Source organism: Arachis ipaensis, chromosome B4 (assembly GCF_059453495.1).
Source record: "Arachis ipaensis isolate K30076 ecotype BB chromosome B4, ASM5945349v1, whole genome shotgun sequence".
Classification (NCBI taxonomy): domain Eukaryota; kingdom Viridiplantae; phylum Streptophyta; class Magnoliopsida; order Fabales; family Fabaceae; genus Arachis; species Arachis ipaensis.
In genome coordinates, this window is record NC_142439.1 from 31396331 (window position 1) to 31412705 (window position 16375).

Here is a 16375-nt window from a genome sequence, read left to right on the forward strand (position 1 = left end):
ATAGAAGCACGGCTGAACCAGGCTTAACAACACTTATCTAAACAGATAAGAGAAGAGTGCCAAGCCATCCAATTGAGGAGTGGAAGAACACTAAATAGCCAGCCTCACGATAGTGAGAAGTAGGGTAAAAAGGAAACACTAGAAGGTGGAAACACAGAATCCCAAGACATGGTCAAGGGTGTTGAAAGTCCAGAAGGGGGTAAAGCTAGTGTTCAACGCCCAACAGGGATCATCGTGGGCGTCCAACGCCAGGAAGGGACCAGCCTTGGCGTTGAACGCCCAGAAGGAGGAATTCAAGCAGATGCATATTCAAGGAACACCCTTCCTAAGCAGGCTGGTAATCTTCCTTCAGACACCATGAACACACACCCTGCACCACTCAGGACACCTGAGTACAGAACCAGGATGCCATATCCCCAGAAGCTCCGACAAACAGAAAAGGATAAGCAATTTGCAAAGTTTGCAGATTACCTCAGGATCCTGAAGATCAAAATCCATTTTGCAGAAGCTCTTGAACGGATACCCTCTTATTCCAAGTTTATGAAGGACATATTAAGCCATAAGAAGGAGTGGAGGGAGGTAGAGACAGTCTTCCTCACTGAAGAGTACAGTACAGTCATCCAAAGGAATCTACCAGAAAATCTCCAGGATCTTGGAAGCTTCGTGATACCTTGCAACCTTGGAGACGCCTGCATAAGGAAGGCCCTATGTGATCTTGGGGCAAGCATTAACTTAATACCTGCTGCACTGATAAAGAAACTCAGCCTAACCCGAGAAGTCAAGCCCACCCGCATATGCCTCCAGTTGGCTGATGGCTCAGCCAGGATTCCATCAGGAGTGATTGAAGACATGATTGTAAGGGTTGGAACCTTTGCATTCCCTACAGGTTTTATAGTCCTGAATATGGAGGAACACAAGAATGTGTTCCTTATTCTAGGGAGGCCTTTTCTGGCCACAGGAAGAACGCTCATTGACATGGAAAAAGGAAAAGTGACCTTGAGAGTCAATGAGGATGAATTTGTACTGGACGCCACCAAGGCCATGCAATACCTTGATATACCAGAGGAGTGCATGAAGATTGATATCATCGATTCCCTGGTGGAAGAGATGCATACAGTTGAGAGCCAAGAGAAGGAGCAGAATGATACCCTTGAGGATGCTAACCCTGACAGGGAGGCATCAAAAGAGTAGAAGCAGGCTTTAAAAACCCCTAAAGTGGAGGATGGACCTCCCAAACTCGAGCTCAAGCCACTACCATCATCCTTGAAATACGTGTTTCTAGGAGATGGTGACACTTACCCTGTAATTATATATTTTTCCCTGAGGCCACAAGAGGAAGAAGCATTGATTCAGGTGCTAAAGACACACAAAATAGCTCTAGGCTGGACCGTAAGCGACTTAAAGGGAATTAGCCCAACTCGTTGCATGCACAAGATAAGGCTCGAGGATGATGCCAGACATATGGTGCAACCACAAAGGCGGCTGAATTCAGCTATGAAGGAAGTAGTGCAGAAAGAAGTCACTAAGCTTTAGGAGGCAGGGATTATCTATCCCATCTCAGATATCCCTTGGGTTAGTCTTGTCTAGGTTGTACCCATGAAAGGAGGGATGACAGTGGTCCACAACGAGAAGAATGAACTGATTCCTACAAAGACAGTGAGAGGTTGGCGTATGTGCATTGATTATAGAAGACTCAATAACGCCACAAGAAAGGATCATTTCTCTTTACTATTCATAGACCAGATGCTAGAGAGACTAGCTGGGTATGCTTTTTACTGCTTCCAGGATGGATATTCAGGCTACAATCAAATTGCAGTAGATCCCCAAGATCAAGAAAAGACAGCATTCACATGCCCATATGGAGTGTTTGCTTACAGGAGGATGCCATTCGGTCTCTGCAATGGACCTTCCACCTTTCAGAGGTGTATGCTCTCCATTTTTCAGACATGGTTGAGAAATTCCTTGAAGTATTCATGGATGATTTCTCTATCTTTGGGGATTCCTTTAATTCCTGCCTTAACCATCTAGCCCTAGTTCTAAAATGATGCCAAGAAACTAACCTAGTTTTAAATTGAGAGAAATGCCATTTCATGGTGACTGAAGGCATTGTTCTTGGACACCGGATTTCAAACAAAGGGATAGAGGTCGATCAGGCCAAGGTGGAGGTAATTGAATGATTACTACCACCTATTAATATCAAAGCAATCAGAAGTTTTCTAGGACATGCAGGGTTCTACAGGAAGTTTATTAAAGATTTCTCCAAAATTGCAAAATCCCTGTGCAATCTCTTAGCCACTAGCACTCCTTTTGTTTTTAACAAAGAGTGCAGGGATGCCTTCAAAACTCTGAAAGTAAAGCTTGTCTCTGCACCTGTCATTTCTGCACCCAACTGGAACCTTCCATTTGAACTAATGTGTGATGCCAGTGATCATGCAATTGGTGCAGTCCTGGGATAGAGACATGATAAGCTTTTTCACGTCATTTATTATGCAAGCCGTGTTTTAAATGACGCACAAAGAAACTACATCACCACAGAAAGGGAGCTACTTACAGTGGTTTACGCCATTGACAAGTTCAGATCCTAGCTAATAGGATCTAAGGTCATTATCTATACTGACCATGCTGCTTTCAAGTGTCTTTTGTCCAAGCAGGACTCTTTGCCCAGATTGATAAGATGCGTATTACAATTGCAAGAATTTGACATAGAGATCAGGGACAGGAAGGGGTCAGAGAACCAGGTGGCTGACCACCTATCCCAGATTGAACCTGCAGCAGGGACGCCCCCTCCCACTACTGAGATATCTGAGACCTTCCCTGACGAACAGCTCTTTGCAATACATAAAGCACCTTGGTTTGCCAATATTGCAAATTACAAGGCGATAAGGTTCATCCCCGAGGAATACAATAGACAGCAAGTTAAAAAACTCATCCATAATGCTAAATATTACTTGTGGGATGAGCCATACCTTTTTAAAAGGTGCTCGGACGGTATAATCCGCCGTTGCGTGTCTGAGGAAGAAATGCAACAAATTCTTTGGCATTGCCATGGCTCAGATTATGGAGGTCATTTCGGAGGTGAGCGCACTGCCACCAAAGTCCTTCAAAGCGGCTTTTACTGGCCAATACTCTTCAAGGACTCCCGAAAATTTGTCTACAACTGTGACAGTTATCAACGAGCTGGCAATCTATTCCATAATCACGAAATGCCTCAACAAGGGATCTTAGAGATTGAGCTGTTTGATGTATGGGGAATAGATTTCATGGGTCCTTTCCCATCCTCATATTCGAATACATACATCCTTATGGCAGTGGATTATGTGTCTAAATGGGTTGAGGCAATCACTTCACCCACTAATGATACTCGAGTGGTAATGAAATTCCTCCAGAAATACATTTTCAGCAGATTTGGTGTCCCAAGGACACTAATCAGTGATGGAGGCACTCATTTCTGTAACAGACAACTTGACTCAATTCTGCACCGTTATGGTGTTTGCCACAGAGTGGCAACTCCCTACCATCCGCAGACAAATGGGCAAGTGGAGGTCTCCAACAAAGAGCTCAAAAGAATCCTGAAAAGAACAGTAAGCACCTCCAGAAGAGACTGGGCACGTAAGCTTGATGATGCCCTGTGGGCATATCGAACAACTTTCAAGACCCCTATTGGGATGTCACCCTACCAGCTGGTCTATGGGAAGGTATGTCATTTACCAGTGGAACTGGAACATAGAGCCTACTGGAAAACCAGATTCCTCAATTTTGATGCCAAGGATACAGGAGACAAAATATTGCTCCAATTAAATGAGTTGGATGAATTCCGACAAGCTGCATTTAACAATGCAAAAATTTACAAGGAAAGAGCTAAGAAATGGCATGATCAAAAGTTCTCCTCCATAGTCTTTGAGCCGGGACAGAAGGTTTTACTCTTCAACTCCAGACTCAAGCTTTTCCCTGGAAAGCTCAAGTTAAGGTGGACAAGACCTTTCATAGTCACTAATGTCTCACCCTATGGTCATATAGAGCTCCAAGACAGACACTCTGAAAAAAGATTTATAGTGAATGGACAGAGGGTCATGCATTACCTCGGGGATAATCTAGAGCAAGAGAGCTCTACATTGTTGCTGACATGACAATAATAAGGTCAAGCTAATGACGGTAAAGAAGCGCTTGTTGGGAGGCAACCCAACCATAAGTAGTGTATTACTGTTTTAGTCATTTTTCTCATTCATATTCATTTTCAGTTCATTTCTTGTTAATTTTCATAGTTTTCCTTTGCTTTTTAATGTTTGCGATCATGTGCAGTCCTTAGAATAGAAATAGAGATTATCATAATTGAAAACAAAACACCCTGGAGATAACTCCTTGCTAGCGTTGAACGCCAGACCAGGGGAAAGCTGGGCGTTCAACGCCTAAGAAGGAGTAAAGGACTGGCGTTAAATGCCACAAGGGGGCTGTATGAGCGTCCAATGCCCATTGGAGAGTGCAAGGCTGGCATTGAACGCCATAAGGGGGCTCCCTGGGCGTTCAACGCCCACATGAGGGCAAGCTTAGGACCAATATTGGTCCCCTAAGAGCGTTCAACAGCCAGTCTTGGCGTTGAATGCCTAGGAGGGGGTTAAGCCATCTATTCGAATTTTCAAGGAAGGGAAGGAGGGGTTGACTTGGTCAAACCATATCTTTTCAAAACTATACCTTTTCATCAATCTTCTCTCCAAATCACTATCTCTTTTAATTTAATTTGAATTTAAACCATATCTCCTCCAACAACTTAATTTCAAATCTCATCTTTTCAAATCAAATCTCTTTCAATTCAATTCTTTTTCAAATCTTTTTAATCTATATCTTATCTTTCATATCTTTTCTTCCATCTCTTTCAACATGATCGTCTTTTAAATCTTTTTCAAATCTTTCTTCTTAATTTTTGATTATATCTTGTTATCATATCTTCAAAATTCAAATTGATTATCTTTTCCTTTTATAAAGACCCACCCCCCTTCCCTCTTCCTCCACATTCATATTTTCCCTTCTCCTTCATGCCTCTCTTCCTCCTTCCTACATCTCCCTTTCTTTTTCTTTGCTCGGGACGAGCAAACCTTTTAAATTTGGTATGGCACAAGCATTGCTCTTGCAATTATTTACAACGCATGGCCCCAAGGAGTGGAAGATCTACATCAAGAAACAAGAAAGAAAGTGCCCTAATAGTAACTACTTATTGATGAGCGGATAATTGATACACTTTTTAGCATTGTTTTAAGGTAGTTTTTAGTATGATTTAGTTAGTTTTTAGTATATAATTATTAATTTTTAAATAAAAATCATCTTTCTGGACTTTACTATGAGTTTATGTGTTTTTCTATGATTTCAGGTATTTTCTGGCTGAAATTGAGGGACCTGAGCAAAAATCTGATTCAGAGGCTGAAAAAGGACTGCAGATGCTGTTAGATTTTGACCTCCCTGCACTTGAAATGGATTTTCTGGAGCTAAATATATAATAGTCCATACTTTGCCCAATATTTGATGGCCCAAACTGGCATTCAAAGTCAGCCCAAGGAATTCTGGCGTAAAACGCCAGAACTGGCATAAAAGCTGGAGTTAAACGTCCAAACTGGCACCAGAGCTGGCGTTTAACTCCAAGAAAAGCCTATACACATGAAAGCTTCAATGCTCAGCTCAAGCACACACCAAGTAGGCCTCGGAAGTGCATTTCTGCATCATTTACTTATTTTTGTAAACCCTAGGTTACTAGTTCATTATAAATAGGACCTTTTACTATTGTATTTTCATCTTTTGATCATCTTTAATCATGTTTTGATGATTGAACCCTCTTTGGGAGGCTGGCCATTCGACCATGCCTAGACGTTGTTCTTATGTATTTTCAACGGTGGAGTTTCTACACCCCATAGATTAAGGTGTGGAGCTTTGCTGTTCTTCAAGAATTAATGCAATTACTACTGTTTTTCCTTCAATTCATGCCTACTTCTTCTCTAAGATATCCATTCGCACTTCAACATGATGAATGTGATGATCAAGTGACACTCATCACCATTCTCACTTATGAACGCGTGCCTGACAACCACTTTCGTTCTACCTGAAAACAAGCTTGAATGCATATCTCTTGGGTTTCTAATCTAAGATTAGAACCTTCATGGTATAGGCTAGAATTATTGGCAGCCATTCCTGGGATCCAGAAAGTCTAAACCTTGTCTGTGGTATTCCGAGTAGGATCCGAGAAGGGATGACTGTGACGAGCTTCAAACCTGCGAATGTGGGGCATAAGTGACAGTGTGCAAAAAGACAATGGTCTTATTCCGACGCTAGTGGGAACCGACAGATGATTAGCCGTGCGGTGACAGCGCATATGGAATTGTTTTCATCCGAGAGGATCATACAGCTTGCCATGGAAGGAGGTAACACATGGTTGGAAGAAGGCAATAGGAAAGCAGAGGTTCTGAAGCAACAAAGCATCTCCAGACGCTTATCTGAAATTTCTACCTATGGATTACATAAGTATTTCTATCCTGTTTTATATTTTATTTATATTTTTAATTATCAAAACCTTATAACCATTTGAATCTGCCTGACTGAGATTTACAAGGATGACCATAGCTTGCTTCAAGCCAACAATCTCTGTGGGATCGACCCTTACGTAAGGTATTACTTGGACGACCCAGTGCACTTGCTGGTTAGTTGTGCAAAGTTGTGAAAAAGAGTTGAGATTACAATTGTGCATACCAAGTTGTTGGCGCCATTGAGATCACAATTTTGTGCACCAAGTTTTTGGCGCCGTTGCCGGGGATTGTTCGAGTTTGGACAACTGACGGTCATCTTGTTGCTCAGATTAGGTAATTTTATTTTATTTTTAAGCTTTATTTTCAAAAAATTTTTTTTTTCAAAAAAATAAATTATTCTATGACTTCAGAATTTTTAAGAATGAGTTCTAGAGTTTTAGATGATGCTTTTATCACCACAGGAGCTAGTTGATTCCATTCAATTTGGCTGTTGTATGTAATGTCCTGCTGAAACTTGTCTAGCCATGTCTAATCTTTTTAGACTGAAGCTTTAGACTAACATTGCATGATTCCTGGAATTCGTATTAAAAATTTTGAATTTCTTTATTTCCCTTTTCAAAATAATTTTTGAAAAAAATACAAAAAATTTTAAAACCATAAAAACAAAAAATTTTATGTTTCTTGTTTGAGTCTAGTATCAAATTTTAAGTTTGGTGTCAATTACACAGTCTTTAAATTATCTTAAAAATTTTCGAAAAAAAATATATGCATTATGTTCTTCATTGATCTTCAAGATGTTCTTGATGATTTTCTTTGATCTGATCTTTAAATTCTCTTGTTTGGTGTCTTTTCCTATTTTTCATATGCATTTTGAATTATTAGTGTCTATAGAATGAAAATTCCTAAGTTTGGTGTCTTGCATGCATTGTTTATTTGATCTTAGATTTTTTTATGATTAGTTTCATTTTGTTGTTGTTCTCATCATTAAAAATTCAAAAAAAATTTCAAAATTATGTCTTTTTAAGTCAATAATACAGAGAATTAAAGATTCAGAACATACAGCAGAGGAATCACAGAGAAAAAGCTGGGCGTTCAAAACGCCCAGTGAGGAAGGAAAATTGGCGTTTAAACGCCAGCCAGGGTACCTGGTTGGGCATTAAACGCCCAAAAGGATAGTACTTTGGGCGTTAAACGCTAGAATGGATACCATTCTGGGCGTTTAACGCCAGGATAGCATCAATGAGGTAATTTTGTTTTCAATTCAAATCTTTTTCAGTTTTGAAAGTTTTAAAGCTAATTTTTCAAAATCTTATCTTTTTCATATCCTCTTATCAATCATATCTTTTTCAAAATCAAATCTTTTTTTAAATTATTTTTTTCAATATTTTCGAAAATCCTTGCTATAATTAATGATTTGATTCAAAAATTTCAAGTTGTTACTTGCCTATTAAGAAAGGTTCAATATTTGAATTTTAGAATTATATCTTTTAAATTTCTTGTTAGCCAAGTCATTAATTTCCAATCATATCATTAATTTAAAATTTTTTTAAAATTATTTTTCAATCATATCTTCTCGATCATATCTTCTCAACCACATCTTTTTCAAAATAATTTTCAATCATATCTTTTTGATTACTGATTTGAAAATATTTTTCAAAATCACCTAACAACTTTCTCACTTTTAATTTTCGAAAGACCATTAACCATTTTTCAAAATTCTTTAACTAATTGTTTTAAATTTTAATTTTATTTTTCTTTTAAAAAAAATTTCAAAAATTCCCTCTCTCACCTTCTTCTATTTAAGGACTAACAATCCTCCTCAATTAGCAATTCGGACTCTCTCTCCTTTTTCATATGTTCGAATTCTTATCTACCTACCTCATCCCTCTATTCCTGTTTTCCTCCGACACCTCAAGGAATCTCTATACTGTGACATAGAGGATTCCTATTCTTTTTTGTTCTCTTCTTTTTCATATGAGCAGGAGCAAGGATAAGAACATTCTTGTTGAAGCTGATCCAAAACTTGAAAGGACCTTGAAGAGGAAGCTAAGAGAAGATAAATCACAACACTCTGGAGAGGACCTGACAGAATTTTTCGAAAAAGAAGAAGACATGGCCGAACCCAACAACATTGCCAACAATGCAAGGAAGATGCTTGGTGACTTTATTACACCCTCTTCTGACTTCTGTGGAAGGAGCATATCAATTCCTGTAATTGGAGCAAACAACTTTGAGCTTAAGCCTCAATTAGTTTCTCTAATACAGCAGAATTACAAGTTTCATGGACTTCCATTGGAAGATCCTCATCAGTTTTTTGCTGAATTCTTGCAAATCTGTGACACTGTTAAGACCAATAGGGTTAATCCTGAGGTCTACAGACTTATGCTTTTTCCCTTTGTTGTAAGAGATAGAGTTAGGACATGGTTGGACTCACAACCTAAAGAAAGCCTGAACTCTTGGAAAAAGCTGGTCAATGCCTTCTTGGCAAAGTTCTTTCCACCTTAAAAATTAAGTAAGCTTAGAGTGAAAGTCCAGACCTTCAGACAGAAGGAAGGCGAATCCCTCTATGAAGCTTGGGAAAGATACAAGCAGTTGATCAGAAGGTGTCCTTCTGGCATGCTTTCAGAATGGGGCATCATATGTATATTCTATGATGGTCTGTCTGAACTGTCCAAGATGTCATTGGACAACTCTGCTGGAGGATCTTTTTATTTGAAGAAAATGCCTGAAGAAGCCCAGGAACTCATTGAAATGTTTGTCAATAACCAATTCATGTACACTTCTGAAAGAAATCCTGTGAATAATGGGACAACTCAAAAGAAAGGAGTTCTTGAGATTGATACTCTGAATGCAATATTGGCTCAGAATAAAATATTGACTCAGCAAGTCAATATGATTTCTCAGAGTCTGTCTAGAATGCAAGCTGCAACAGGTAGTACTAAAGAAGCTTCATCTGAAGAAGAAGCTTATGATCCTAAGAATCCTGGAATGGAAGAGGTGAATTACATGGGAGAATCTTATGGAAACACCTACAATCCTTCATGGAGGAACCATCCTAATCTCTTATGGAAGGATCAACAGAAGCCTAATCAAGGCTTCAATAATAATAATGGTGGAAGAAACAGGTTTGGCAATAGCAAACCTTTTGCATCATCTTCTCAGCAACAGAGAGAGAATTCTAAGTAGAGCCACTCTGACTTAGCAACTGTAGTCTCTGATCTATCTAAGACCACTCTCAGTTTTATGACTGAAATAAGATCCTCCATTAAAAATTTGGAGGCACAAGTGGGTCAGCTGAGTAAGAAAATCACTGAAACTCCTCCTAGCACTCTCCCAAGCAATACAGAAGAAAATCCCAAGAGAGAGTGCAAGGCCATAACCATGACTAACATGGCCGAACCTGGAGAGAGTAAGGAAGATGTGATTTCCAGTGAGAAAAACCTCATGGAATGTCCTCTGAATGAAAAGAAGTTCCCCTTTGAGGAACCAAGGGAATCTGAGGCTCATACAGAGACCATAGAGATTTCATTGAACCTACTTCTGCCATTCATGAGCTCTGATGAGTTTTCTTCCTCTGAAGAGGATGAAGATATTACTGAAGAGCAAGTTGCTAAGTACGTGGGAGCAATCATGAAGCTGAATGCCAAGTTATTTGGTAAAGATACTTGGGAGGATGAACCTCCATTGCTCATCCATGAACTAACTGATCTGGTTCAACTGAAATTATCTCAGAAGAAACAGGATCCTAGAAAGTTCTCAATACCTTGTACCATAAGCACCATGACCTTTAAGAAGGCTTTGTGTGACCTTGGGTCAAGTATAAACCTCATGCCCCTCTCTGTAATGGAGAAACTAGGGATTCTTGAGGTGCAAGCTGCAAGAATCTCACTAGAGATGGCAGACAATTCAAGGAAACAGGCTTATGAACTTGTAGAGGATGTCTTGGTTAAGGTTGAAGGCCTTTACATCCCTGCTGACTTTATAATCCTGGACACAGGGAAGAATAAGGATGAAACCATCATCCTTGGCAGACCCTTCCTAGCCACAGCAAAAGTTGTGATTGATGTTGACAGAGGAGAGTTGGTCCTTCAAGTGAATGAGGACTACCTTGTGTTTAAGGCTCAAAGATTTCCTTCTGTACACATGGAGAAGAAGCATGAAAAGCTTTTCTCAATGCAGAGTGAAACAGAGCCCCCACATTCAAACTCTAAGTTTGGTGTTGGGAGGCCATCATCATGCTCTGAGTATCTATGAGGCCCCATGAGAGCCCACTGTCAAGCTATTAACATTAAAGAAGCGCTTGTTGGGAGGCAACCCAATTTTCACTTATCTATGTTAAATTTCTTTTGTTATTTTATGTTTTCTTTAGGATGATGATCATGTGGAGTCACAAAAACAAAAGCTAAAATAAAAAATAGCATTGAAAATAGCAGACCTTGGAGGATGAGCTTACTGGCGTTTAGGGTTTAGGGTAGCAGAATGGGCGTTAAACACCCAGTCTGGCACCATTCTGGGCGTTCAATGCCAGAAAAGGGCACCAAACTGGCGTTTAACGCCAGAAAGGGAAGAAAAGTTGGCGTTTAACGCCAGAAAGGGGAGAAAAGCTGGCATTAAACGCCAGAAATGGGTAGCAACCTGGCATTTAACGCCAGGATTGGCACTCCAAGGAGCATTTGCACGCCAAAATGGTGTAGGGATGAGAAATCATTGACACCTCAGGATCTGTAAACCCCATAGGATCCCACCTACCTCAACTTTCTCTCTCTTCTTCTACTTCCCTCTTTCTTCTTTTGCTCGAAGACGAGCAAACCTTCTAAGTTTGGTGTGGTAAAAGCGTTGTATTTTGTTTTCCATAACCACTAAGGGCACCTAAGGCCGGAGAAACCTCTAGAAAGAGGAAAGGGAATACAGTTGCTTCTAACTCCGAGTCATGAGAGATGGAGAGATTCATCTCATAAGCCCATCACTAAGAAAAGGATGGAGCAAACAAGAGAGCCCACTCATGGACCTCAACAAGAGCATGAGGAAGTCCCTCATCAAGAGATCCCTGAGATGCCTCAAGGGATGCATTTTCCTCCACACAACTATTGGGAGCAAATCAATACCTCCTTAGGAGACCTGAGTTCCAATATGGAACAACTAAAAATGGAGCACCAAGAGCACTCCATTATCCTCCATGAAATTAGAGAAGACCAAAGAGCCATGAGGGAGGAGCAACAAAGGCAAGGAAGAGACATTGAGGAGCTCAAGCACTCCATAAGATCTTCATGAGGAAGAATTAGCCGCCATCACTAAGGTGGACCCGTTCTTTAATTTTCTTGTTATTTGTTTTCTATTTTTTTCGTTTCCTATGCTTTATGTTCTATCTATGTTTGTGTCTTTATTACATGATCATTAGTGTCTAGTGTCTATGCTTTAAAGTTATGAATGTCCTATGAATCCATCACCTTTCTTAAATGAAAAATATTTTCTGAAAAAGAAAAAGAAGTACATGAATTTCGAATTTTAAAATAGTTTAATTATTTTGATGTGGTGGCAATACTTTTTGTTTTTCTAAATGAATGCTTGAACAATGCATATTTTTTAATTTGTTGTTTATGAATGTTAAAATTGTTGGCTCTTGAAAGAATAATGAAAAAGGAGAAATGTTATTGATAATCTGAAAAATCATAAAATTGATTCTTGAAGCAAGAAAAAGCAGTGAAAAAGCTTGCGAAAAAAAAAGTGGCGAAAAAATAAAGAAAAAAAAGAGAAAAGAAAGAAAAAGAAGAAGCAAGCAGAAAAAGCCAGTAACCCTTTAAACCAAAAGGCAAGGATAGAAAAAGGATCCAAGGCTTTGAGCATTAATGGATAGGAGGCCCACAGGAATAAAATCTTGGCCTAAGTGGCTAAACCAAGCTGTCCCTAACCATGTGCTTGTGGCGTGAAGGTGTCAAGTGAAAAGCTTGAGACTGAGCGGTTAAAGTCATGGTCCAAAGCAAAAAGAGTGTGCTTAAGAGCTCTGGACACCTCTAATTCGGGACTCTAGCAAAGTTGAGTCACAATCTGAAAAGGTTCACCCAGTTATGTGTCTGTGGCATTTATGTATCCGGTGGTAATACTAGAAAACAAAATGCTTAGGGCCACGGCCAAGACTCATAAAGTAGCTGTGTTCAAGAATCAACATACTGAAATAGGAGAATCAATAACACTATCTGAATTCTGAGTTCCTATAGATGCCAATCATTCTGAACTTCAAAGGATAAAGTGAGATGCCAAAACTGTTCAGAAGCAAAAAAGCTACTAGCCCCGCTCATCTAATTAAGACTGATCTTCATAGATGTTTTTAGAATTTATTGTATATTCTCTTCTTTTTATCCTTTTTTGTTTTTAGTTGCTTGGGGACAAGCAACAATTTAAGTTTGGTGTTGTGATGAGCGGATAATTTATACGCTTTTTAGCATTATTTTAGGTAATTTTTAGTATGATTTATTTAGTTTTTAGTATATAATTATTAGTTTTTAAATAAAAATCACATTTCTAGACTTTACTATGAGTTTGTATATTTTTCTGTGATTTCAGGTATTTTCTAGCTGAAATTGAGGGACTTGAGCAAAAATCTGATTCAGAGGCTGAAAAAGGACTGCAGATGTTGTTGGATTCTGACCTCCCTACACTCGAAATAAATTTTTTGGAGCTAAAGAAGCCCAATTGGCACGATCTCAATTGCGTTGGAAAGTAGACATTCTGGGCTTTTGAGCAATATATAATAGTCCATACTTTGCCCGAGATTTGATGGCCTAAACTGGCGTTCAAAGTCAGCCCAAGGAATTCTGGCGTAAAACGCCAGAACTGGCATAAAAGCTGGAGTTAAACGTCCAAACTGGCACCAGAGCTGGTGTTTAACTCCAAGAAAAGCCTATGTACGTGAAAGCTTCAATGCTCAGCTCAAGCACACACCAAGTGGGCCCCAGAAGTGGATTTCTGCATCATTTACTTATTTTTGTAAACCCTAGGTTACTAGTTCATTATAAATAGGACCTTTTACTATTGTATTTTCATCTTTTGATCATCTTTAATCATGTTTTGATGATTGAACCCTCTTTGGGAGGCTGGCCATTCGGCCATGCCTAGACCTTGTTCTTATGTATTTTCAACGGTGGAGTTTCTACACCCCATAGATTAAGGTATGGAGTTCTGCTGTTCTTCATGAATTAATGCAATTACTACTATTTTTCCTTCAATTCACGCCTACTTCTTCTCTAAGATATCCATTCGCACTTCAACATGATGAATGTGATGATCAAGTGACACTCATTACCATTCTCACTTATGAACGCGTGCCTGACAACCACTTCTGTTCTACCTGAAAACAAGCTTGAATGCATATCTCTTGGGTTTCTAATCTAAGATTAGAACCTTCGTGGTATAGGCTAGAATTATTGGCAGCCATTCCTAGGATCCAGAAAGTCTAAACCTTGTATGTGGTATTCCGAGTAGGATCCGGGAAGGGATGACTGTGACGAGCTTCAAACCTGCGAATGTGGGGGCACAAGTGATAGTGTGCAAAAAGACAATGGTCTTATTCCGACGCTAGCGGAAACCGACGGATGATTAGCCGTGCGGTGACAGCGCATATGGAATTATTTTCATCCGAGAGGATCATACAATTTGCCATGGAAGGAGGTAACGCATGGTTGGAAGAAGGCAATAGGAAAGCAGAGGTTCTGAAGCAACAAAGCATCTCCAGACGCTTATCTGAAATTCCTACCTATGAATTACATAAGTATTTCTATCCTGTTTTATATTTTATTTATATTTTTAATTATCAAAACCTTATAACCATTTGAATCTGCCTGACTGAGATTTACAAGGATGACCATAGCTTGCTTCAAGCCAACAATCTTCGTGGGATCGACCCTTACTCATGTAAGGTATTACTTGGACGACCCAGTGCACTTGCTGGTTAGTTGTGCGAAGTTGTGAAAAAGAGTTGAGATGATAACTGTGCGTACCAAGTTGTTGACGCCATTGAGATCACAATTTCGTGCACCACTTATAAACCTTACAGATTCTACTCCAAGCTTCATGAAGACCATTACTATGAAGTAATGTGTAAAAGTCAGTGATTCCAGAAGTCAAGTTTGACTTGAAAGAAGATGAATACCTAAAAATCCAAGAACATATTCAAAAGAGGGGTTAGGAAATTCTGGCCAACCCTACAACCAATGTTGGAATAGTAAATATTCGTGAGTTTTTTGCAAATCTGTAGATGACAGATAAACAAAAGAAAGAGGGACAGGGATTCTACACATAGCGCACCATGGTCCGAGAAAAGACTCTGCATTTCAATCTGGATAAGGTGAGGGAAATTTTCAAATTACCCCCACAAAAGGATGACCCTGACTCCTTTAATAGGAGGGTGCTAGCCAAACCAAGGCTAGATCAAGTCCTTGAGGACATATATCTTCCCGGAACTCAGTAGATCAATGATAAGAAAGGTAAACCAAACCAACTGAGGAGAATGGATCTTAAGCCAGTTGCTAGAGGATGGTTGGACATCATTGGGCGTTCCATACTCCCCACTAGCAACCGTTCTGAAGTTACTATAAGGAGAGTTGTGATGATCCATTGCATCATGTTGGGCAATGAGGTAGAAGTTCTCCAAATAATCCCATACGAACTATACAAGTTTGCAAACAAAACCTCAACCCAAGCCAATATGGCTTTTCCAAATCTTGTATCTCGATTGTGTAATGAGGCAGGAGTCCTGATTGACAAAGACAAAGGTATCCCAGTGGACAACCCAATTACCAAGGAGAGTATGGAAAGCACCAGGGGACCAGGACCAGACAAGATTCAGCAAGTAGTTGAACCTCCTAACAGGAAGATGCTTGAACCACATCAAGAGCAGAGTATCCTTCCAATTGAATATTGGACTCAACTGGCAGCATCCGTTGAACAGTTGCAAACCACTATGGACCAATTGAGAGAGGAGCAAAAGAACCAGTCTTGCTTGTTACAGAAGCTGGTTGAAGAACATGAGAAGCAGGGGCGAGCATTAGAAGAGCAGAAGCGCCAGAAAGTAGTTTCTGAAGAAGGTAATGGACCACCATGATTAAGGTGGTTGGGTTTCATCCCTAGCCTGTGCCTATTCTAATTCTTGTTTCTCATATCTAAGATTACATGATCACTAGTAGAATATTTCTTTTTATTTTTATTTTATTTTCCAGTAATTAATTTTTAATTTCTGTCAATTAAGTATGAGATATTCCACTTGTCATTTCATTAAATTTAAATAAAATTTTGTTTTCTTTTAAGAAGCGGTAAAATACAAAACTTATTGAGTTGATTATAATGAGTTCCTTCTAATTCAAAAGTGGTGGCATTACATTTACTCTCTGAATATATGAATTAACTGTGCACAATGGTCTTGAAGTTGAGAGCATTGGCTCTTGGAGGAACAGTGAATTTGAAGAAATATTATTGGTTATCAGAAAAATCCAAATTATTTATATTCTTGAAGCAAAAGGAACAGCATTCTACTTCAAAAAAATTTTATAAATATTTTCAATTCAGGAAAACCAATGAAACAATCCAAGGCTTTGAGCATCAATGGTTAGGAGGGTTAAAAAGTAGCCTAAAAAGCTCAATTGAGTTGCTATCCCTAACTAAGTGCTTGTGGTGTGATGGTGTCAAGTGAAAAGCTTGAGATTGAGCAGTTAAAGTCGTGATCCAAAGCAAAAGAGTACGCTTAAGAACTCTGGGCACCACTGACTAGGAGTTTAAGCAAATCTAAATTCGAATCCTAAGGGTTCCCCCAGTTAATTGCTTGTGGCGTTCATGTATCCTATGGTAATATGGGAAAACATAACGCTTAGAGTCACAAC

At 39.3% G+C, this 16375-nt stretch overlaps 1 protein-coding gene across 1 annotated transcript; it reads left to right on the top strand.

Annotated features, from left to right (window-relative positions):
• The first annotated feature begins 357 nt into the window (after positions 1–357).
• On the top strand, positions 358–1191 carry LOC107636268 (uncharacterized). Its single transcript, XM_016339790.1, has one exon. It carries the CDS (start codon positions 358–360, stop codon positions 1189–1191), a length of 834 nt encoding a protein of 277 aa, XP_016195276.1.
• The last annotated feature ends 15184 nt before the right edge of the window (positions 1192–16375 follow it).

What these genes read in the sequence shown, in the direction of transcription:
- LOC107636268 (XM_016339790.1), top strand. Translation starts at nt 358, where the DNA reads ATGAACACACACCCTGCACCACTCAGGACACCTGAGTACAGAACCAGG.